The 23606-nt window shown below is 42.9% G+C and overlaps 8 protein-coding genes across 8 annotated transcripts; 4 read left to right on the forward strand and 4 right to left on the reverse strand.

Moving 5' to 3' along the window:
* Positions 1–994: 994 nt before the first annotated feature.
* EAE98_001833 (uncharacterized protein) lies at positions 995–2876 on the reverse strand (the record flags this gene model as incomplete). Its single annotated transcript, XM_038949452.1, has 2 exons — positions 995–1398; positions 1580–2876. The coding sequence occupies 2 exons, from the start codon at positions 2874–2876 to the stop codon at positions 995–997; spliced, it is 1701 nt and encodes a 566-aa protein (XP_038814437.1).
* A 1294-nt stretch (positions 2877–4170) lies between these two features.
* Positions 4171–5064, reverse strand: EAE98_001834 (uncharacterized protein; the record flags this gene model as incomplete). Its single annotated transcript, XM_038949453.1, has 3 exons — positions 4171–4466; positions 4522–4708; positions 4765–5064. The coding sequence occupies 3 exons, from the start codon at positions 5062–5064 to the stop codon at positions 4171–4173; spliced, it is 783 nt and encodes a 260-aa protein (XP_038814438.1).
* Positions 5065–5354: 290 nt separating this feature from the next.
* On the forward strand, positions 5355–6475 carry EAE98_001835 (uncharacterized protein; the record flags this gene model as incomplete). Its single annotated transcript, XM_038949454.1, has 2 exons — positions 5355–5792; positions 5864–6475. 2 exons carry the CDS (start codon positions 5355–5357, stop codon positions 6473–6475), a joined length of 1050 nt encoding a protein of 349 aa, XP_038814439.1.
* Positions 6476–6647: 172 nt separating this feature from the next.
* On the reverse strand, positions 6648–8693 carry EAE98_001836 (uncharacterized protein). Its single transcript, XM_038949455.1, has 2 exons — positions 8075–8693; positions 6648–8026 (listed from the first exon to the last, which is right to left on the reverse strand). The coding sequence occupies exons 1-2, from the start codon at positions 8492–8494 to the stop codon at positions 6962–6964; spliced, it is 1485 nt and encodes a 494-aa protein (XP_038814440.1). The 5' UTR covers positions 8495–8693; the 3' UTR covers positions 6648–6961.
* Positions 8694–8845: 152 nt separating this feature from the next.
* Positions 8846–9443, forward strand: EAE98_001837 (uncharacterized protein). Its single transcript, XM_038949456.1, has 3 exons — positions 8846–8885; positions 8952–9050; positions 9111–9443. Exons 1-3 carry the CDS (start codon positions 8872–8874, stop codon positions 9280–9282), a joined length of 285 nt encoding a protein of 94 aa, XP_038814441.1. The 5' UTR covers positions 8846–8871; the 3' UTR covers positions 9283–9443.
* Positions 9444–11189: 1746 nt separating this feature from the next.
* EAE98_001838 (uncharacterized protein) lies at positions 11190–15855 on the forward strand (the record flags this gene model as incomplete). Its single annotated transcript, XM_038949457.1, has 12 exons — positions 11190–11299; positions 11467–11607; positions 11659–11788; positions 11840–12068; positions 12129–12810; positions 12867–13075; positions 13141–13314; positions 13368–13449; positions 13781–13821; positions 13877–14110; positions 14162–14432; positions 14481–15855. 12 exons carry the CDS (start codon positions 11190–11192, stop codon positions 15853–15855), a joined length of 3678 nt encoding a protein of 1225 aa, XP_038814442.1.
* A 799-nt stretch (positions 15856–16654) lies between these two features.
* On the forward strand, positions 16655–18485 carry EAE98_001839 (uncharacterized protein; the record flags this gene model as incomplete). Its single annotated transcript, XM_038949458.1, has 5 exons — positions 16655–16676; positions 16787–16857; positions 17059–17186; positions 17236–17352; positions 17414–18485. 5 exons carry the CDS (start codon positions 16655–16657, stop codon positions 18483–18485), a joined length of 1410 nt encoding a protein of 469 aa, XP_038814443.1.
* Positions 18486–18979: 494 nt separating this feature from the next.
* Positions 18980–22173, reverse strand: EAE98_001840 (uncharacterized protein). The gene is made up of 2 exons (XM_038949459.1): positions 20666–22173; positions 18980–20425 (listed from the first exon to the last, which is right to left on the reverse strand). Exons 1-2 carry the CDS (start codon positions 21593–21595, stop codon positions 19814–19816), a joined length of 1542 nt encoding a protein of 513 aa, XP_038814444.1. The 5' UTR covers positions 21596–22173; the 3' UTR covers positions 18980–19813.
* Positions 22174–23606: the final 1433 nt, after the last annotated feature.

The following is a 23606-nucleotide window of genomic DNA, read 5'->3' on the forward strand; positions in this document are numbered from 1 at the left end:
GTGACTCAAGAGGGATGAAATCAAGACGAAATCGGGAAGCGGGAAATATATATCTTCACCAGGCTACCAGTATTTCCAAAGTGAAAATACGCTAAGCCAAATGGATTTTCAAGCTTCACTTACTGAAGCGAAGTTTGAAAATTAAGGATGTTGGCGATGGCTGTCATCTCGTGAGCTCATGTGAAGAGACATAACAGTGTAACCAATAAAAACGAAATCGTCAACGTCAATGACTGAATGTTTATCTTATACATCTTGCGAATTCGCATTTGTGATATCAAAATCTCACAATCATATAAGCGTAATTGACAGCGAAAGGTCATCAATAAACTGCTCTGGATCACATGATTTACCTACGGAGCTCACTTAAATGGCAGATACACTTGTACCAAGCACTTGATCCTCTCCTGGTTTAGAGAACACTCTTCGGCGTTGTTTTCACTCGGGAATATGTATTTAAAACACGCGATCCTATATCGTTGCATTTGTGGTTCATACTCATATTTTTCACACTGGGTAATGATCTTGTGTTTGACTTGAGTGAAGGTACTTCCATTCGTCATCGCACTCCTACACTCCCACGTTCTACCTGAGAGGCACACTTCAAAGCACATAGAAGTCTCCAATTCCAAGCAGATCATAAAGCACTCATCTATCTCTGGACTTAAATGTCAATATCATTTATCTGAACCGTCCAATCTTCAGTGTCATCAAACTATATACAAAAGAGAACTAAAACTCCTAGTCCATTGGGTATTTTCTGTTGCTTTCTAAAGGAAATTCGTATGCAAGCGTTATGCAGGTGTATCTGTTCGGTCCGTCTAATATAAGTTTCGTGTAGCCAAATTCGTTATCATAAATGTCGTAAAATCCGTCCATATCCATATTCCATCTCATTCTCGTTTCCATGTTTCAAATTGATGCTTCGTCATGCGTCATGCCTTCAAGCCAGCGAACTCTCTCCAACGCTTCACGCCAACACTATTTTCTCCCCTCATTTCCAGAAGCACAAACTGCGTAAGGAACTTTCAACGCGTGGGGAATTCCAGTTCCAATTCCAACCTCGACGCTGTGCAGTAAGTGCTGCACACTCACCCGCCAACCACCCCAACATCAACCCAGTTCTCACACACACCAACATATCTTCCATCTCCAAATCCAATATTCCCATTCCACACCATTCGAGATCAATCTCAAAATCCACGTCCAGCAAATCTTCCAAACCGGAACTAATCCAGTCATTTTGCTCCACCCACCACACTATCCAGAGCATGAATTGACAAAGCATAATCAACGCCAACATGGTCCACCTAATCACACTCTTCACGATACCTCCTTCCATTCTCATCCCCATCCCGTCTGCAAAAGATTCCATCCCGCTTCCAAAAAACACACCCACTTTTCGCACATTCAGTATATAATATGACATCTTTAAAAATAATTTATGATACAGTATCTCTTCTGCCGAACGGCAATCTCGATACCCGAGTGGACTTTGCTACTTTCGCAACAATAGTTTCAAGTGGAACCTGAAGCTGTTCTCCACAATCACAAGCACAAGGAAGATAATCAGACTTACCATTGCCTGATCCCAATCCCACGCTTCGTCTAACCTTCATGTTTCTTCTTTTCTCATCGAGATAACATGCCTTGAGCTTCTTACGGGTAATGTTTCCGCAATATTCGCGCACGGCGTCGAGATCCATGTCCTCGAATGTTGTGTCGATATTCTTGGTCCAGGTTTTGAAGAATTCGGTTTCCATGTAGTCTGATTTGCGCCAGGCCTTGACAGATGAATGCCAGCGGAGCATTTCAATAAATTCTGCGCAATCTTGGAGACGAAGGACGGTTTGCCAGCTTGCCCAGTACAATTCCTTGAAAGTTTCCTCGTCTGTACGTTTCTCGAATGCAATACCCGGGACATGAGAGAAGAGAGTGGCATCAGTAATAGGTCGTCCATTGTAAACACTCGAATTACCCAGTTCGTAGATAGCGTTGCGTTCCTTGGCTTTGGGATCATATGCAGAGTTTCTCTCGAGGAAACGGTTACGGACACGTTGGCCGACAAAGAAAAGATGCTTCATCGATTTTCGCTGTTGGCTAAGAGCAGAGCGAACAGTTTCGGCGATGTATTCTTGAATCTTGGGATTTTCTTTCCACTCTGAAACTTGGCCTTCGGGATTGACAAAGGTGGTTTCACTTTGAAGTTCTTCGTGTGGAGGTGCACCATAGTCGAAATCTGGGTGAGTTGTATTTTCAAGCTTGCGCTTCAATTCAGAATTTTCGACTAGCAAGGCACCAACGTCGATTTTGCCTTTGTGGTTCACGGCTTCTTCGTAAAGTCTGACTTTCTCTGCCAATTTTTGATTCTCCTCGGACAATTGCTCGCATTCTAATGTTTTCATACCAAGTGATGACTCCAGATTGAAGAATTTGATGTTGGTCTCTTCTTCCCGAATCTCAGTTGATAATTGTCCATTTCTCTTGATGAAGTATTGAACAATTTCATTCTTCTCTAGTAACTTGGAGTTGACTTCCTTGAGCCCTGATTCGATTTTCTTTGCCAATGCAGCAAGAGCCACAGCTTCGGAGTGTTCAGAAACCATGTCTTCAGCGCACTTCTTGAGATCTAATTTCTTCACTGCGAGGCGGTCTTCTGGCGTTTCTACTGGAGTGCTCTCTTCCTCTTCGAAGACTATTTCAGTCTCATCATGAGCGTTTTCGTCATCTTCAAAGATAGCGCCGAGACGTTCTCCAGGAGTTTCATCTGGGTAATTATCTTCATCCTCGAAAACAACTCCAGAGTCTTCCATGAGGTCATATTCGGGAGCTGACGAGGTGGGTTCGGCCATGTTAAAATATCCAGATTCTGACATGGTGAAATGATATACTGTACGAAAAAGAGTGTCGTGATATTTTTATTTAAAGATTGAAATATTTAATAATAAAATGAGAAAAGTCTAGACAAGATCAACAACAAAGCTCCCACAATTGGTTTGGCGTTGTGTGCGAGGTTGGATCAAATATGGAAGCTGTGACCGAAACTAGATATGTGGAAAAACCGGTGTAGAAAAAAAGAAAGAAAAAATTCAAGAAACAACTAAATGACTTGAAAAGTTGGAAGATAAATAAGTTATCTACGAAATGAATCGCAGAGTGATGATGGATGAGGGTGGGTTGTGGAGAGAAGAATAAACCAGCGGAACCCAAAGTACATGTATAAAAATAATGCAGGTACGAACGGTACAGTCAGTCATAGAGTCATCACAAAAAAACTTGGACACCAAGCCGACCCGACAACAAAGCAGCAAACAATGTGAGGGTGTATTGGGCGATAAAGAAACACTTCACTTCTCTAGGTAAAGTTTCAAGGTTTCATGTACCTACTGTTGCGATGCCACGTGTTTCATCTCATTCGTGGTTAAAAACGAGGCGGTGGATACGATCGACCAGATTCTTTCGCAACCGCTGGGCCAACAGATTTTTCGACATACTCCGATGCATTATGCATATCAAAGGTGGTAAGGGTGCTAACGGGTTCTTCTCAGGCCTCGAGCTGAATCGGACCATCGACGATTGGAGCCTCATTATTTATCACACCCGCGATGTTTAGAACTTGGCGGTTTATTGGAAAAGAGAAGCAGTAAGCTGGAAAGTTGGAGGGAAAGTTGGAAGGAAAGGGCTGGGAGGGGGCGGGTTATCCTACGAAGGACGAAGTCGATAAGCTGGCTGGGCATCTGCTGGTGGTGGGGCCAAATGCTGTACGTTCCGTGCTTCACTCCTAAGGCCGCCAAATGATATTGAAGAATCGCGGTGTGATTCCCCACACACCTCATGCAGCAAAAAAAGTCCTTTGAATGAGCCAAACGTAAGAAGTGCAGTTAGCAAGATTAAATCGAATAGGAATAAGCGAACATTCTGGGTCGTCGTTTATGCAGAGAATCGAGTGGAAGACGATGCAAAATAACGGGTCAAAAGTGGTCAAAATCACGAAGGTTTAGTATGTAAATCACAAATTGAGGAAGGAGAAGCGAAAGACCATCCACACATGCAAGAATGGGTGACGAATCTGACGATATCTCCAGCTTGTACTCGGGACACGATAGTAAAAAGATATTGGGACACCCCATTTTGCATTTGCATTTGAATTTGCATCTGCATTTATGCATTTTATGACGAAGCAACTTGCTTCTGGTTCCATTGTACACATTCATCAAATGTGACCCCGGAGCCTCCGAAGACATCCAGAGCACTTCCGATTGTAAGATCAACCTTCCCATCACTAAGTCTCTTGACATTATCAAGATCTTGAAGGTTTCTTCCGCCACCAGCATAAGTGACCGGGATACTACACCATTGTGCCAGTTTCTCGACGAGTTGTTCATCGATACCTTTTTGCAACCCCTCATTGTCGGCTGCATGGATTAAGAACTCGGAGCAATATGGTTCTAAAGATTTTATAGATGCTAGAAGATGTATGAGTTTTCAATGACGAAGAGAGGAAAGAAATGAAATACTCACCCTCATTCACCTCCATATCTGTAATGGTTTGCCATTTATTCATAGCCACAAACCAAGTATCATCTCTCTTTCGACAACTCAGATCAATGACAAGTTTTTCTTTATCACCACCAAGAGATTCCAATACGGAGTTTAGTCGTTCTTGGGAGAACTTCCCATTAGGAAAGAGGAAAGAAGTAATGATGACCTACTATTCCCATCAATATCGAACCTTCCACCTCTAAAAACACGACATAAACATACCCTCTCAGCACCCCATTCAATCCACTGCTTAGCATTTTCATCCGTAATACCACCTCCAACCTGAAGACCATTCTTCCACTCTCCTACAGCTTGTTTCGCAGCCTCCTCATTGCCAGGTCCAAGCATAATGACATGAGCACCTGTAAGATCATTGTCCTTGTACAGTTTTGCAAAATGACCAGCCGGTAATTTCGATACATAGTTGGTCTTCAAGTCAGATGAAGCAGTTGTTAATGTACCGCCTACAATCTGCTTCACCTGACCTGAATGCAAGTCTATACAGGGACGAAATTTAGTCATTGTGAGAAGTTTCTCGACGTGATATCTTGCTGTGTAAAGATATTGACCGACAAATTTCTATGTCGAATAATCCCAGGAGAAAGAAAAGAGAGAATCAACTAATTCCGAGATGTGTTGTTGACCCTCTGCCTGTGTAACTAAAATCGTGTTTCGTCTCCCACCAAAATCGTATCGGCAGAATTCCGGCACGATGCCATAATTTTTTCTTATCCAGAACATTTAATATTCTGGGGAAGCTACAAACATCAAGTTTGCGAAAATTACCAAATCCCAGACAAACAATCTTCAAGATGCCTGCCTCACTCGGAAAACGAAAGCGCTCATCCGCGACTAATCCTACCAGCTCGAAACTTTCAAAAGTGCCTAAAACTACCCCAATTATACCAGAACCAGCATCTGAACCCCAATCGGAAGAAGAAGCTTCAGATAGCTCTTCAGAAGGCGACGCAGAGGAGGAGGAAAATGATACTGAGGTTCTCGACCCCCAAGAAATATTCCGTCGTCATTTCGAATCACAGTTCAAACCGCTTCCTCCTACAACCAAAAAGCCTAAAATCACTCCAATAATCGAGAATCCCGACAATGAAGACGAAGATTGGGATGGCTTATCAGACAATTCCGCCGAAGACGACGAGCAGGAAGAAAACGGCGTACAGGTAGTCGAACATGTAAAGAAAATCGATTCCCGGATCGCGGGGATGAGTAAAGGGGAATTGAGGGCTTTCATGGTATGTACAACCATTATTTTCCCTCTACTATGTTTCATCCATCTCCCAAAATTCTCACACACTTTATCTAGTCCTCCAAAATCCCCAAATCACGCCCTACACCCTCCCTTTCCAAACTTGCCGAACTACCAGCCGGCTCCGCAGACGACCCAGGCGCAACCGAAGCACTCAATCTCAAAAACGATCTCGCGCTCCAACGACTCCTCGATGAATCGCACCTCTTGACATCGTCCTCCTCTTCCTCGGCGGCAAACTCCCATGCCGTCCATACTTTACAAGGAAAGAATCGATTGAAAGCCCTGGATATGCGTGTCCAAGCATTGGGCGGGAAAACTAGTATACATACACAAGAAAGTATGCCGATGAATATGCGAAAGGGGATAATCAGGAAAGCGGAGGAGAAGGAGGAGAAGCGAAGGAGAGAGGCAAAAGAGAATGGGATTGTGCTTGAGACGAAAGGAAGAGGAGGAGGAATTAGCGGGGGAAGGGAAAGAAGGAAGGAGAGGAGTGGGACAGGAGGGACTTTTGATTCTGGTCCTGGGGTTGGGAGGATGAGGGGTGCGACGTTGAGTTTAAGTGAAAGGGATGTGGTGGGAATTGAGGGGAGTAAAAGGGGTGGAGGTAGGATGGGTAGGAATGGGAAGAGGGGGGGGAGGGGGAGAGGGAGGGGGAATAGGAGTTAGTGGATTGGTTGTTTGAAACCAATAGGTTTCTATGCAAGAAGTAAAGGGGTGCTGCATGAATACATATTCTACAAAGCAAATAAAGAATTGATACCCAAGCAAACTACATCAAATGTCACATCCGAGATCACAAACAGACATCACGAGCACTTCGGATTGCATCCATCCACATACAAACATAAACAAGGTATCAGTCAATTTCATAATGTACAAATTTCCATTCTCACCAAACCCGGCGCTCCAGAATTCACCAATATTGATTCACAAAGGTAAAAGTAAGTGCCATACAACCCATCCTTTCAGATGATTTGCAGTTGCGTTCATTTAAACAAACAGTTCAGTTCAGCCAAATAACGCGCCCAAGCCCTACCCCTCATGAACTCCGTCCTTCAGTCCCTTCAAATACCAAGGAAGCCTAGGAAATGTCTGTTTTTATAAGTTCTCCTGCCAATAGCTAGAAAATGCTGGGTTTTGCTAAACTCTCCTTTACTGCTTATTTGCATATTGAAAATGTCCGAACGCACCTCCACCATTACTTGGTGTTAGCGGGCCTAAACCATTTCCTCCATTATTATTATGCGCAGGGGTAGTTGCTAAATTGGCATTTCCATTATTCGGAGTACTGGGTGCGCCATTTGCAAACGACGATCCTGAACCATTTTGGTTCGGAGTATTATTTTCTTGGTATTGATTGTAATGTTGTGGGGTGGTTTGCTGGGTAGCAGCTGTATTGGCTTCTTGGAGATTGATACCGAAGACACGACCTAAATGCTCATCTCCAATCTCGCCGTCAAAAAGACGTTCGCGGAGTTTGAAAAAGACTCGACCGTTGACGAGGGAATCGGAACCAGCTTGGTGGACAGCACCTACACGTTTAACTTTGAGGACGTCGATCATGGTTTCAATGTTGGGATGTCGCTCGGTGCGCTGGAGGAGTTCTGCGGTGACGGCGTCGACATGAGAAAGCTGGCCTAACTTGTTCATAATTGTTCCTTGTTGCATGAGATATTTGATATCATATACACTTGGAAAGAACTTTTTCATGAGCATATCGAATTCTCTTTCGTCATCCGGTAAGGGTCTCTGAAGCAGAATCTTTGTAAGATATCCAAAATCGTAGCCGGCGTGCCCTGAGATCCAACGTTTCTCCTCATCACATACAAGTCCGGAACTAATCAATACCGCACCAAACTCGAATGGATCGATGCCTTCTTCCTTTAATCTGTTGAAATCCGTACCGGCAATCTTCCTTTCGTCAATGCCCTTTTCTGCATACATATCATCCGATAGCGAGAATTTAAAGTTGAACTGCCATGTACAAGGTATCTGACCCATGCCGTTGCCAATTCTTCGTCCTGTTGAGTTCCGATCTAGTCCCGAGTCCGAGGGAGGAGTCGCAGGTAATGATTCTCCATCCTCCGAATATAATGTTATGCCCAGTTGTATAAGTTTCAGTAAGTCTACGTTGCATCGTAAGCATTGATAGTGATAATCTCCTTTGCCATTAAATGATCCCATAGGTCGAGCAACGATTCCAGGAAATTTCGCGTCCTAGCAATGTTAACTCCGGCGTCAACAATCACTAATGGAGTATCTTACCATAGAAATATAAGGGTATTTGTCCACTAGTTGCCGCAGAATCGCCATCTCCTCGTGTAAATTCCCCTTCCAAACATCTCTTATTCTACCCTTATCACGTATACCCCGCGTCCCTGAATCTGCCATTCCGTTGTGCCCTTGTTGTTGCAACGGTGCTGCAGCGAAGCTCATTTGTGCAGCTTGACTTGCTAATCCACCGCCTTGCAGTGGAATACCAGGTGCAGAAAATCCTCCTGGTATACCCATACTAGCTCCATTTGCGAATGCATTGCTCATGGAGTTCGCACTCATAAATTGATTTCCGATCGAGCCAGGCGGAGGAAGTCCTGCAGTATGTGGTTGTGTATGAGGCGGATATTGTTGATAATGAGATGCCATACTATTTGGGGCAGCCCCATAGGCTTGCATTCGTGGAGGCATTTTGTTTTCGTCGAGTATGTATGTTGGGTATAGAAGGTGGGTTGATGGCTTTCATGGACGCAAATTGCGCAAGGAGGGGAAGGGTTTCTTTTTTGCAGTCGAAAGCAACAACAATTCTGGACAAGAAAATAAGATGATTATCACTTTGTAAATTATTATTTGCTTTAAAATTCAAAAACTCTCAACACCAAGTCTTGTGTTTCTTAAAGTTCAAGCTGGCTGCTTTGATCAAGCATGAACAATTACTGTAGCTAAGGATGGCGCTTAATGTTAGACGCCCTAATCGTACCCGAACTATACCCGAGCTCGACCTCCATGTTCAATACATTGTTTACCACTTGCCAATAAATCATTAGGTGAAAGTTGTAATTCTCACAATGCAGTGCACAAGGTATGTGTTTCACTGAAGATAGATAATGGTAATTTCTACGTCTCAATCGCTGACTTTTTTAAATAGAATTCTTAGAGCTGCACAACGTGCAAATCTTACTGGTTTCGACCCAAAAGCATTAGCTGCCGCTTCTGGTAAAAATGCAGGCGACCCATGGGCACGACGGTGAGCTCGGAAGCGCATATCCCCAAATTTCGGACTCACCATACTGATAGGTCTTATTAGTGAAGCTTGGAGATATCAAGGACAATACTCGAGGCGGAATCGATTTTCGAACACTTTCCCTGGATTAGGCATTGCGACGGTAGCTTTTGCAGCATATTGCGGATACGAATACTTCTTTTTGGCGGACGAACATCACGGACATGCAGAGGGTCATGGCGATGGACATCACTAAAGAATAAATTGATGGAAAGTTGTTGTACATATGGGTTAAATTTTATCCTTGAGACTGATCCCCTCATTCTCAACACGCACTGCGCACGCTCCATGTATATGGATATGATTTGAATTCTTTATTTCTCTGTGAGGAGGCAAAACATTGACGACTCACTTTCCATACAACGGGCAATATATTGGTAAGCAGCGACGAGAACAAGCACCCTATATTTTCAAAATTCATTGTGCGAGTGTGCAATGATCAGTTTGTCGATATTATGATTCTCCATGGCTCAATCACTGCCAGAGTTCGAATTTCGTTGATTTGAATGGGAGAAATAGGGTAATCTTCCTATATTGAATAGGAAAGGATGGAAGATGTTCACGAAATGATGTTGGAGATTGCTAAACACATTCGTCGATTATATGTTAAAATAACAAGATCATGTCTACTGTGAGAAGCCGAAGTCAAAAATTTAAGGATCCAGTTCGGATGATGCAAAGATTAACCGGGGATGGCAGGAAAGTGAATCGAGACTGGATCGAAAGTGTTGATTGAATAACGAAGGGTTCTCTATCCCCGGAATGAATCTGCTATTTATTACCCAGAAAGTTCAAGAAAAGAACATACAAAGTGAACCAACTCGATCTCTTCGGCTTGGAACACTCTCCCAACTTCGGTCGATCGTCTTCATGATCACCTCTCCCAATACACCATATAGGGCCACAAAAAGATGCCAGAAATCATCACACGATATACGAAATGACTTGCATACTAGAGATGCCGTCTCTTTGAAACCTGGAAAACCAATTGAATGTATGTTTTGAGTTTGGTGTGTGATTCTTTCCATACATAACATCACCATCTCCCAGGCCAAGAGATTCTTTGTAAACAGAATTCCGCCAAATCTCCTTCGAGTGTTCTCATCGGTGCGCTGTCAGTGATATATTGAAAGTAGATTCTGAGACTTCCTCCTCAGCACGCTCTGCCGTATTTTTGACTATGAGAATCAGAAGGTTAAAATTAACTATTAGTACCTACCTAGTACATCCTTATATCCAATTTGCCGGCCCCAACTACCCCGTGCCTTCCTCGGGGATATGTGATCCAGCCTTATCCATCCGAGGTCTACCCATTTTCACAGGCCGGCGCCGCACCTAGTACTAATTAATCCACCGCCGAAAGCCAAAGCATTTCGATATTTCAGCCCGAGCATGACTCGAGGTTAGAATATCCGATATGCATATGGAATAGTCTTGTCAAAATCTGTCCAAATTGGATGAATGTTCCAATGTGATGCACAAAGTTTATTTAGGGAGACGAGATGAATCTGCGTGATTAAGGTTAGGTACGGCTACTATATTTACCAAGTACCTAGATACTAATAATAAGATTACTTGCCTCGTATCTAAGGTTACTTGATGCTTTTTTGTATGAAATAAAGAACTCTTGGCTCGTTATGTTCGTACTCCGTATGTGCCCTCGTATTCTCGTACCTACATCCCATATACCATTCGTACGGTAGATGATTAGTAGCCTTACCGATCAAGTATCAATTATCAACCTTTCATCCATGCAATAAATGACGTCGACCCAGTCAGCCACATTAATCAAAATCTCAGCCTCGTCCAAGGGTAAAAGCAAGCCACAAGAGACTGGCCTATTCTACGAAGTAATGCCATAGGTAAACCCAATTTCTAAGGTTTAAGCTTGTTTGATCAAACCCTGAATCTTTTTTTCTTCATTTGATTCTCTCAATTGATGTTAATTTGTTTTTGCCTCAGCAAGATATTCTTCTTCCCCTATCTTGTTGGTAATACTATTATTGAAGTAACATTTGTTTGTTTCCTCGGAATCCTCAGGAATGAGAACGTCTTTTGGTATTCTTCTTCACACTAACACCTATCCGTCACCACATGGAATCCATGAATGTTTGTTCCAATGGCGATTTCCTTGGGGCTATTGAGGAAACCTCAATATTAACACAGAAAACCAAAGACATGTATGCTTCGCAGCGTGCACTTGAACTGAGAAAGTAAGTCTGGTCCTTTTTCATTGGCTTAAAGGTGTGACCCCTTCGTGGGTGTCTCTTGCTTTCTCTGCTTTGGTGCCAATCTTAGCTTGATTTGGCCGTGTCTCACGTGCACCATGAAAGCGAATACTCGTGATTTCTTGACTAACTGCTTCATTCCTGTCTTTTAGATTTTATGATCCTTATCAAGCGGATATAAATCCTCATTCTTCTGAGGATACTCTAAATGGTCGACTCAATTCTGATGGAGCCCTCGACAATTATGCCGAGGTTGCTATATGGCGTTTAGGGGGCGTTCATTCTATGATCAGGTATGAGAAACGCCAACTCATTGACAAACCGATAGAGCTAACACACACTAGTATCATTGATGGCTCTACTCAATACTTCATTGCAGGAGCACGGCGCGATAAATCTCTACCCGAGGAAGATATCGTCAATGATTCATGGTTTGGTTGTTTTCAAGTGCCAACACCAGGTGGACTTTGTGAAGTCAGGACAAACCAACCACAATCCTAAATATATACTAACCGAGAATTTCAGAATACCTTGGCCATCAATGATGACGAAGATGATCCTTACCCTTGTTTTATTATCGATGACTTAAAGAAAGACCCACGATTTGCCAGTTTATCCATAGTTGATGGTACTTTAGCTTCATACGTTTGGTATGCTGGGGCTCCAATTACTACCAAAAATGGTATCAACATTGGTGTTTTATGTGTCTTCGGTGATCGCCCTAACACTGGGTTTAATTTAGAAAGAAGAAGATGTAGGTTTAGGCCGCAGCTTACCTCACTAAGATCTGTGTTGATACTAACCCAACATCCAGTTTTATATCATCAAGCGAACAATATCATGAAGTACATGGAAACGCAACGAGAGGCTATCGAAAGACATCGAGTTGCGCTCATGTCGAAAGGAATTGCTATCTTCATAGAAAGAACTTCTCGTTACACTAACATTGTCTCTGACAGCCCATACTCCTCAACCATGTCTGTATCAAATACGACCAATGGGTCCGGTACTCAATCCGATAATGATACCAGAATAGACCTTTCTCAGGATGGACAATCTGACACATCAAATCAACCACACCAGTCTTCCGAATCTGTACTTGATCAGATACGAATCACTTTGGATCATGCGGCCGAAATTCTTCGGGAATCGCTTGAACTCAACGTTGGAGGTGTTGTCTTCTTAGACACAACTAATGGTCATGCTGAAGTGGGGAATATGGATGCTTACATGGATACAAGCACTGATATAGGTACAGAGGTGAAGGAGGCTGAATTGAGGAGATCGCTCGTACAAAATGAAGAAAGACCAAAGTATGAAGAGTACCGAAGGAAACTATCTCAAGGCACCATACGAACTTCCACGGATAGACATAAAGTGGCAAAGGTCCTTTCTATGTCAGCGGCAAAAGTTGCAACCTGGGACTCAGAAGCTCATGTCCTGGATGGCAAAACCCTTCGGTCGCTAATGAATTCTTATCCCAAGGGAAATGTCTGGTATGGTTTGGACTACGTTCGATCTCGATAGGACCATTTAACTGACGCTAATAAAGGTATATTGACGACAATGGCTATTTCTCAAGCCTGGAACAAGTTAACGATCGGAAACGCGCGCCCTCGACCGATACTAGTCCTACTGAAAGGCCTAAAACATCTGGCTCTTTCGATGCTATGAAGCAAGAAGCGGAAGCAACTATGCTTGGCAAAGTATTCCATAAAGCAAGACAAATCATATTCCTTCCTCTTTGGGATTCTGCTGGCGGTATGTCATGCTTCTATCACGTCGCAATAGCCCCCTCCTGTTCTCGGCTAATCAATTCACTACAGAGAGATGGTACTCAGGCCTATTTGTATGGAGTCAATCAGCAGTTCCTGTTTTTACCGTAAATAATGAGATATCTTACCTGTCTGCATTTACAAACTCGGTCATGATGGAGATTAGTCGATTAGATGCTCTGATTTCTAATAAGATGAAATCTGATTTTATTAGTAGCATTTCTCGTAAGTATTGGCCATTGCAAGTATTCACTTAAAAGCGCTAATGATGAGCAAAGATGAATTCAGAAGTCCGTTACATGGCATTTTGGCTTCAGCAGACTTCTTACGGGAATCGAACCTTGATATTTCACAAACAGAGTTTGTCTCAACAATCCAGAATTGCAGTGGTACTCTCCTGGTACGTGCAACAAATATTATAACATTTTATCAAGGTTTCCAATAGTTCGGACTACAGTCCGACGATCAGAAGCTGTCAGTTTCTGAAACTAGTTAGACGATCCAAAAGGTCTGAAATGCTGAATTCACTTCAGATATTTTACCCCTTCCTAGCATTGAGATATGAAATCCCATCTGCGAGTCCGGGCTATTGGATTACCTTTTGCATTTGATCCACTTGCCTATTGTTGCCCCTAGAAACTTAAACTGACACCACATCATAGGATACAATTAATCACGTTCTTGACTACAGCAAAATCAACTCTTTCGAGAAAAGAGAAGGTTCTTTACAAGGTAGGTTTTTTGTTGTATGCTAGGCTAGATCATTCTTGAATTAACAATGTATCAGGGTCTTTCTCGAGCGAGCTTCATCAAGTGACCAACGTAGCATTGCTATGCGAGGATACCATCAATGGTATGATTGCTGCTAACCACTTTAGAAGTGTTGCTCCCATGTATAATTTAGCACTTTCAAATGGTTCACCAAAAAAGAAAACTGGTCTCTCGCCAGACGTAACGGCACAACCATTGCAAATCATTCTAGATTTCGAAATGCGGGATTGGACTTATAAAGTTCACGCTGGTATGTATTGGAAATTTGGCAGGAGTGGCACACTGCTAATATCCTTGATAGGTGCAATTCAACGTATTTTGATGAACATATTTGGCAATTCGCAAAAATATACAGATCATGGCTTTATTCAAGTACAGTTGCAACTGCGACAACAGAAAACGGCCATCGACGTGCCACCTTCAGATTCTCATCCTACCGGGGACTTCATGTGTCTGCGCATTACAGATTCTGGCAAAGGAATGTCAACTGAATACATGGATCGCAAACTTTACCACCCATTTGCCCAAGAAAATAGCTTTACACCTGGTGTTGGCTTGGGTCTTTCTATTGTGTGAGTTTTTCCATCTATTTCACATGAATGAGCTAATGAGGAATCTAGCTGGAGCATCGTGAAACAATTAGGTGGAACTATACTCATCCGCAGTGAGGTAGGCATAGGGACCGACGTCGAGGTTCTCATTCCTGTGGAAAAATCCGAACCCCCTTCACACGATGAAGTAATGAGCGGGGATACTGTCGATATAACTGATGTCAGATTTGCTGCCGAAAAAGCAATGAGATCGCTCCGTGATAGAGCAGCAGGAAGAGTAATTTCTTTTGATCGTGGCCAACTCACATCTTCACAAACTAATGCATGGAATTGTATTCAAAAATACTGCTCCGAGTGGTATGGTTTTGATGTCCGAAAGTCTGATGGAAATTCACAGAGTGAAGATCTACTTCTCATTAATGAAACATGTAAATTTCCAGAATGTTCTCCTTGTCAGAGGATATTAGTAATACATGCCGCAATGAGCTATCCAACTATCAATAGGCCAGATGATCAGCATTTCATTGCCAATATTTCTCAACCAATAGGACCCTACAGACTTGCCCGATCAATTCTTGCTCTGTTGGATCAAACTATTTGCGAATCACGCAATAAGCACGCTACCACACAGACTCCTCTTGGGTCACCAGAGGAATCACATCGCACTGAAACAAAGGAATATAGCTTTTTACCAGTGCAAGAGCCGGAACCCAACAAAATAAATGATATAACACTTACTTTAGCAAAGCAAAAAGTCCGCGAAGAATTCGCTGAATCTCTTCAAAACTTAGAACAGCTTCAACTCCAAGCACCTCTTGCTACTCCTCTGGAACCAATACCCAAACCGCAAATTCCCGAACGCAAATCATCAAAACATCCTTCGCCTCCGCCTCCTCAAGTCGCCCAAGTCGCCCCAGAAAAAACCCCTCTCCATATTCTCGCCGTCGACGACAACGCACTTAATCTCCAATTGATACATCGTTATCTTCAAAAACGCAAAATAGACACAATAGTGAGTGCAGCTGATGGTTTGGAAGCAGTTGCGGCCGTAAAGGCGTCAAAAAATGGATTTGATGTAATTTTCATGGATATTTCAATGCCAAACATGGATGGATTCGAAGCTACTCGACTTATCAGAGATTGGGAGAGCGAGTTATGTGTAGGGTTGGATGGTCTAATCGCTTGGGGGCATGGCAGAGAGAAAGAGAAGGAAATGGAGATTGAAGGAAAGACGTATGATGAACTACCAAGGGGCAAGGCTTATGTAGTTGCTATGACTGGTTTGGGGAGTCAAAAAGCAAGAGACGAGGCGGATAGAAGTGGATTTGATGATTTTATGACTAAACCGGTTAAATTACCGAAAGTTGGAGAGTTGTTGAAGAGATTGAGTTGTGAGAAGGCTGCTAGGTTGGAAGCTAGTAAGCGTAATACAGATTGGAATTAAATGGAAATGGATGGGCGATTGGACAGGCTCGGCCGGCTGGATGAGAGGGAGAGAGATACGGTACGGAGTTGATATGAAATATATGAAATGCAATATACGGATAATTGGGTCAACATGGGAAGGGAAATGGAATGAATTGTATAATAATCGATGATACCTAATAGCGAAAAGAGACGAGAATACTAATAGCTTTTTTACGGTTTGGGCATTAATTTCACAATATATTCATATGTTTAGCGATGTCGCTAAATGGCTAGGGGAGCACATATAATAAAGACATCCTCGTGGTATGTACTTGATGAGATGGCGTAATGTCTCCAGATCAATGGTATAGATAATCTCAAATCGCTCGCTTTTCTCACATATACGTACATGCGTTCAAAAATCACAGAGTTTTCATATCGGGTCTACAAACACTTTCAATTGTCGTCCCTTCAATTACAAATTTCTCAATCGCGATTGCCTCACACATAGAAACCGTCTGAAATGCCAAATTAACATTTTGCATTTTACCATGCTACGTGATGCTTTTTCACCTCTAGATGATGACCAAAAGGGCTAATTTTTGATACCATCGTTTCGTCACTTGTTCTTGCCTAACTGTCTCATCTCAACAAACCTCAAACACCATCCAATAAACCCATCACGTGTATGCCAAGCTTCTGCCCCACCACTATCAAACCCCGCCATGCCTCAAGCTCTGGTGCTCTCCTGCTGTTTACACAGTCAATTCTGTATATAAAATCTCGGGTCTCAGATCTTTCTTGTTTTTCTGATCGCAGAATAATATTACTTGAAAATGGAATTTGATACCAAGACTCGTAAGTTCATTTTCTATCGTGTGTGATTGAGGGGAGAGGGAGAGGAGGAGGGGAGGGAAAGATCATATGAAAGAGGGAGGAGGAAAGACTAACGGTTAGTGAGCAATTAGCTCTCTATTCTACTCAGGATAAAACATCTTTCGCGTATATTTCTGCGAGAGATCGTTGGCCTGTTATTCTTGTAAGTGGCACTGTTGTTTCATTGGAGATCGTCTATTTCATGGATGATGTTGGGAATCGATATGGAAACCCCCCAACCCCTTTGCTCGCTGCGCTTGAGACTTTTCTACTCGCCTAGTCTGCCTCCACGGCAGTGGCCCCGGAGGACTAGCGGAGCGTCATTCACCTATACCAAGATATTTGCTAATACTGTCTCTGATAGACTGGAGCAATTGATGATGTTCACAGAGCAGTATCCGAATCGACGGGTAGCAAACATGAGGAAGGAAAACGCATAGTCGAGACTCTCGCAAAGCTAAAATATGAGCTTCAACACGACAGGAAATTAACGTATGAAACATTGTCTTCGCAGGCGATGAGAAGCTAATTTGAGATGTAGCCCTCTTCTTGATGATGGACAGCCGGATATTGAGGGCTATAATAAGGAATTGGAAAAATTGGGTTACCCATCATGGTTCAATATTCCATGGTTATTTGCGGAATGTTATCTCTACAGGTACGGATTTTGCTCTCTCGCCTCCACTTCTTTCGAATTATAACTAATAACTAGTTTACAGACGTATAGCAACCTCTTTCTCCCTTTCTAAAGAATGGAAATCCCACGATGTGTTTGCGCGCCAAAAGATGTCGACTTTCCGTTCTTCCCGTCCTGCTGTTCTCGAGCTCGCAAGTCGCTACCACGAACTCATAAACCAGATATCAAATGACAAAACCCAAGACGAGGAGGCTGAAATGATACTTTTCATGGAAATGTGCGAGATTTGCTTATGGGGAAATGCAACCGATCTTTCGCTTCTCACATCTCTCACCTACGAAGACATTCAAAAATTACAAGGATCCGAAGCACGAAAAAATTCAGAGAAGAATATCCTTATCAATGATTTGGGCAAGGCGTATGATGTTCTTAGGACTGCCAAAAAGGAAGGAAAAAACCGTCAAGTCGATATTGTTCTCGATAATGCCGGATTTGAACTTTATGTCGATTTGATTCTTGCTGGATTCCTTCTCAGCGCAGGTCTTGCTACAAATATCGTTTTGCATTCTAAAGCCATCCCATGGTTCGTATCAGATGTTGTACCAAAGGATTTCTCCGATTTACTAAACGCATTGAATAATGCTCAATCTTTCTATTCCACACCTTCCGAAGACGAGCAAAGAGATGGAAAAACACCAGACCCACTTTCCAAAAAGGAAGAAGAGGAATTGGATTTCTTGTTCAAGACTTGGAGCGAATTCCATGCAGAAGGTCAATTGACTTTAAGAGCTAATAGATTCTGGACTGAGGGAGGTAGTTATTGGAGATTACCAGGCACGGCACCTCGACTATATGAAGATCTCAAGGAAAGTGACTTGGTTATCTTCAAGGGAGATTTGAATTATCGAAAGTTGACAGGAGATGCTACTTGGGATCCTACAACCCCATTTTCAAAGGCCGTTGGACCATTAGGTCCAGGGTCCGGTGTTAACGTATTGGCATTGAGGACGTGCAAGGCGGATGTGGTGGTTGGGTTGGAACCAGGACTGGATGAGAAGTTGAGGGCTATGGAGGGAGGGGGTGGAGATTCCGGACAGAGAAAATGGGGATGGAGTGGGAAGTGGGCGGTGGTCAGTTTTTCGGGAGGGAAATAGAGATGCTTTGTAGAAGGTGGATGATTACCAGATGGATGGATGCATGGGAATGAGAAAGATAGATTATTCGTACTTGGAGAGTAGCTATAGATAGGTAGATTAAGAGGAATGGGGTTGTGAGCTCTGGTACTAGGTAGGTAGCTACATGGTAGAGATGTCTCTAGGAATGAGAGATATTCTTAGATTCGATTACGAAAATGTATTGTTTTTAACGTTTTATACTATGAATAGTGTATCTAATTATACATTATACATTATACATTGTGAAACGTGGAAATGATTTATTTGTTGATTTGGAAGATATCGAGTTTCAACTACCTACCTAGACAAATTACTACTTCAAAGTCTGAAACTTCTTCCTTACCTACTGATTCTTATATCGTTCGTTCATTTGAGGGGGGGTGGAAGGGGGAAGGTGTGTAAACCATAATAGTAATAATATATAAATTAATAAATATAAATAAGTATAAAAATATAAATAAGTATAAATAAGTATAAATAAGTATAAAAATATAAAAAGCTCCACGCCACTGCTAAATATACGTATATACCCATGTACCTGGATGTATCTACCCACATAGATACCTAGATACATAAATAAATACCCAACCACGAACATAAACATAAACATGAAGAGAGAGAAAAAAAAGAATTTTGCGTGACCGATCATCTTCAATCCATCTGATCCGATCCATTCCCATTTCCATTTCCGTTTCCGAGAGTATCGTATCTTATATCCTGTTTCGCTGCGGTTTCATTCCATTCCTCGGTTTCGGTTCTGTTTCTTGAGTTTGGGTATAGTGTATAATGTATAATGTTAATTTATAATTGTGAGATGCTGTGATTCTGAGATCATGTGATTCTGTGATTCTGTGGTTGATTCTGTGATTATGTGGTTGATTCCTCGTGTGGTGTGGTGTGCTCGTGTGGGGAGGTGGTGAGGTGGTGCGGTAGGAATTTGGGGAGGTAGGTACTCTTTGAGTTGGGAGGTGGGAGGTGGGAGGTGGGAGGTGGAACGGGAAAGTTGGGACTCGAGGAGATTTTTGGACCGATGGGGTCAGAAGAATGGATGGATGGAAGGTATCCCGTCCTATCCTATCCTTTCCCATCCGGTGATTGTATCTGATATGATGAATGGGTATACGAGTTATTCCGTTGATTATTAAATTATATATGTAAAGCCTCCTCTTGACATCGAGGTTTTGGGCCGGCGTAGCCTAATTGTTGTTGTTCTTGGTTCGGGTATCCCATTCTCTTTTCTCCCCATCTTCTACTTTCGAATTCATATCCGTATCCATATTCACATCTAGATTCGTATCCATCTTCCCTCATATTAACCATCTAAAGATCGCAATCCACAGCACCAGCAAACTACTCAAACCGATTCCTCCGCCCAACCCATCCATTCGTGATCCTGCACCTCCCGTCACCACCGCCGCAGCAGGTAAACTCGCATTCACAAATCCCGGTCCGCATTGTACATTTACCATTCCAGCGGCTTGGGCATAAGTACCCGCTATCGCGCTCGTTCTGACCGCGCCCGCAGATTCAAAGATCGCCATTGTGTTTTTCAGACACTGGTTGCAGGTGGGTTGGGAGCCGCCGGGGAGACTCGTGTTTAGAGGGAGATAGTATATGTAGCTGTCTGTTGGGGAGGAAGAATTTGTGACGGCTTGCGCGTAGCAGTATGCGCCATTGGAAGGATCTTTGAGACAGGATGCGGTGTAGAGGGTGGAGTAGGCGAGGAGACCTAGACGAGCTTGTGTGACGAGAGGATTGGCGGCGAGGAGATCGACGGAGCAGGCGGTGGTGGAGGTGATGTTGGAGGCGATGGAGGACATCAGGGTTGAGCATGATTGCGCGTTGGCGGAGCAGGAGGCATCGAGGGTTTGGGTGATGCGAACGAGGGATTTGGAGGCTTGGAAGAAAGAGTTGGAGTTCTGTGGGAAAGGGAGTTAGTTTTGGATTGGGTCTTGGTTGAATGTATGCATCAATTGGGTTTGTTGGAGCTCTGAGAATTAATTTAAGGGGGAATGAGATTCGAGGAAGAAATAATGCCATTGTTTGAGCTTGCATACAATGAGCTTGCATACAATGACCTTGCATACAATGACCAATCTTCAATTCCCCCGTCCTCCCCCTTTATCTCATACCCTCTTCCGAAAATGAAAATCACATACCTGCAATAACAATGAAAAAGGCAAACAAGCTTTAAAAGTCTCGTTTGCCAAAAAGTCCATCATAAAACTCGAACATGTTGAAGTAATGTTACTCGTAAACCCACTATCGAACGGCGTGGGTAAATTGGTTGTTCCCGTAGCAGCGGACACCAGTCCGCTACTCGTTTGCGATTCCGCCAGTGTTGACGACGATGAGGCGGAATCGGTCGCGGTTGCTGTACTTGTACTTCTGGGAGGTGTGATTGTGGCTGTGGAAGTTATCGCCGCTACGTTTCTCTTTTTAATAAGATCGGATTCGCAGTCGGAGTCGAGATCTAGATTTGACGATTGAGGTTCAATTGGAATGTTGGTTGCTTTTTCTTGGTCTCCTTCAAGTTCTCCTTCGTCACTAGAGGTCCTCGAGGTAATTTCCCAAGTCTTAAGTTCCGGAAGCGAATTGCGTGGGAGCGATGGATCGGGTCGTTGATCAACTAAAATAGTGCCAGATCTAGCTAGACGTGCGAGTGTGGATGCAAATAGTTCGGGAATCTCTTCTCGAACTTCAACCATTCGTTCTTCAATATAAAATTCGGCCGAACATGTTGTGATGAGGAGGGAGGAAAATATTGTCAATAGTATTATAAAATTAGTTGGAGAAGAAAATGTATGAAGATTACGAGTTTTGTAACTTTTGGAAGAAGAAGACGTCGATGGTAATGATGACGACGATGTGGTGAGAGAAGCTTGATTGCTTGAAACCCGTTTGGTGACGGTAGGGATGCGGATAGGGAGAGTTGGTGCCGCGACCGTTGGATAGTGCGACGTGAATTGTTGCGAAGGAAAGGAAGGCGAATAAGATGGCGACTTTGATATCGACACCTCATACATCGTTTTCATATCTATATTCGTATCCAAATCCATATCCATTTCCAGATCTAGATCTAGATCCATATTGTTCAAAGATGATAGGTATATACAACACGGTATATCTCTACAATCGTGGTTCCAGCATCACTTTTCGAACTTCAAATCGACAACCAGTATAGTCGTCGGTGGAAGAGAAGTTAACAATTATCGAACGTTCGTTCAAGAGGGTCGGTGGTATTGTATGAATTGTTATGAAACGAGAGAACAATCGATGATTCTTCTTCCTTCAATCCTTCCCGTCCCGATTGTTTCTTTTCAAGCCGGATCGATTGCGTCGAAGAATGATTGTTTGATGTAGTACCTAGGTATGATGTATTTTCGTCTGATGTCTACTCGATTGATTTCCTTGCTTGGATTTCCTTTCTTTTCCTTTCTTCCGTCGTCGCTATCCAACTTGTCGTACCGTGCCGTCTCGAATTCGAAGTTGATTTAGAAGTTAGACCAGAATGGAAAAAGGAATTATCGTAAAAAGGTGAAGACCTCAATATGCAATGCAGATGAAATCTGCCAACGACCCAAAAAGTAATTGATAAAAAAGAATGACTATAGTTGGAAAGGGAATCTTCTGTCAGAAAATAAAAATCCCTCGTATATTATATAAATCTTGAAGTCGTTGATGATTCTTCCGCAGAAGGAGAAAAATGGTATGCGGAGGAGGGTGCTCTCGAATGATATTTGATCTTTCTTTCAATCCTTCACTTCCACATCCAGATCCAGATCAATATCCACTTTCCAACTCTCCACTCTTGAATTTTCCCTTCAAGAGGCGTATGCCGGGCGCAGTCCAGGTAGGTAGGTAGGTCGGTCGGTACTAGGTAGTCCAAGCAGAGAGATTGATTTGATATCTTTTTGATATAGGCAAAATCCCTTTTGAGTTTCCAGTCCGTATTCAACCAGGCCAACCACAACGCACGCGAGGTTTCTAGTTTCGTTTCGTTTGAACCTTTAGACAATGGATAGTAGGCAATAGATGAACTTGATCAGAAGGAAGAACCATACAAGACGGCGGATGATGTGATATGATCACCAAGTAAAGTAGACTCGAAGGAAAATCATTTGGATTGTAGATTGGTTCATGGAGAAAGATTTACATGGGAGTTCTGGATCCAATATCCGTTATTATGCCTCCATTCATCCAAGTACAAAGTATCACTATCACCATCTATGCAGACTCCCCTCTATCTCCTCTTCCATTGAGAGAATCATTTGGGGGAGAATGATTAATATTCCGAAGATACTATACCTACCCAGGTCCTGGGCAGTCACCACCTAGGACATACCCAGATTCTTATCCGTTCTGTATGGAAACATCCATCCCATGTGGCATTCCACCAGTCAGAATTCCATCTGGATGCGACGAGATGCTAAGATCATCCTTTTGGGAAAAGCTGCAAGCCATCGTAAGCCATCATCTGCGCCATATGGGGTTGGAGACCGCTTGGAGTAACCATATGGGCGAGACGAGCAAGCCTAATATTGAATTTTGGGGTGAAGCGTGGTGGGTGATACGATGTGCGTACTCCATACTACTGATGATTGGGATAACAGTTGGAATGGTCGAGCTAGTGAGATTATTGAACTTATAACATGGTTCTTTGTACCTTTGTGAAGTATAGATATATATGTGACTTTATAACTTTACACACACACACATATATATATATATATAACTTTACACATAAACTTATATCTACATTGAATAACTTTAGATTACATATAAATTTATATCTATATTCAACATCCAAACATTCCCCCAATGCCTCCCCTCCCTCCTTCATTCTCTCGCCAACCAAAACTCCGTAGTCAGTCAATCAGATCTCGACCACGGCCACCACCCAAACTTCCCTCTCCACTAATTTGGCCCAGACCATACCCGACCAATTCTAGATCTCACTCCCGAAGCCCCTCGCGATACCCCTGCATAAGTGGCATCTGAGCCCACATCCCACCCCCCAACCTAGTAATATGCCCGACGCGCACGTCCAATGCCCACCAGGATTTTCTCATCCTACCGAAATGAGAGTTGTGCGTTTAT

This window comes from Botrytis deweyae (genome assembly GCF_014898535.1).
Source record: "Botrytis deweyae strain B1 chromosome Unknown BDEW_003, whole genome shotgun sequence".
NCBI classification, from domain to species: Eukaryota; Fungi; Ascomycota; class Leotiomycetes; order Helotiales; family Sclerotiniaceae; genus Botrytis; species Botrytis deweyae.

Bases quoted from the DNA above. Each gene is read 5' to 3' on its own strand.
- EAE98_001836 (XM_038949455.1), bottom strand. From the start codon at position 8,494: ATGCCTCCACGAATGCAAGCCTATGGGGCTGCCCCAAATAGTATGGCA. The intron at 8,027-8,074 runs GTAAGATACTCC...TAACATTGCTAG, and splicing joins AATACCCTTATATTTCTATG to GACGCGAAATTTCCTGGAAT.
- EAE98_001837 (XM_038949456.1), top strand. The intron at 9,051-9,110 runs GTGAGCTCGGAA...AGGTCTTATTAG, and splicing joins GGCGACCCATGGGCACGACG to TGAAGCTTGGAGATATCAAG.
- EAE98_001840 (XM_038949459.1), bottom strand. From the start codon at position 21,595: ATGGATCTAGATCTAGATCTGGAAATGGATATGGATTTGGATACGAAT. The intron at 20,426-20,665 runs GTATGTGATTTT...CCTTTCCCACAG, and splicing joins CTTTTTCATTGTTATTGCAG to AACTCCAACTCTTTCTTCCA.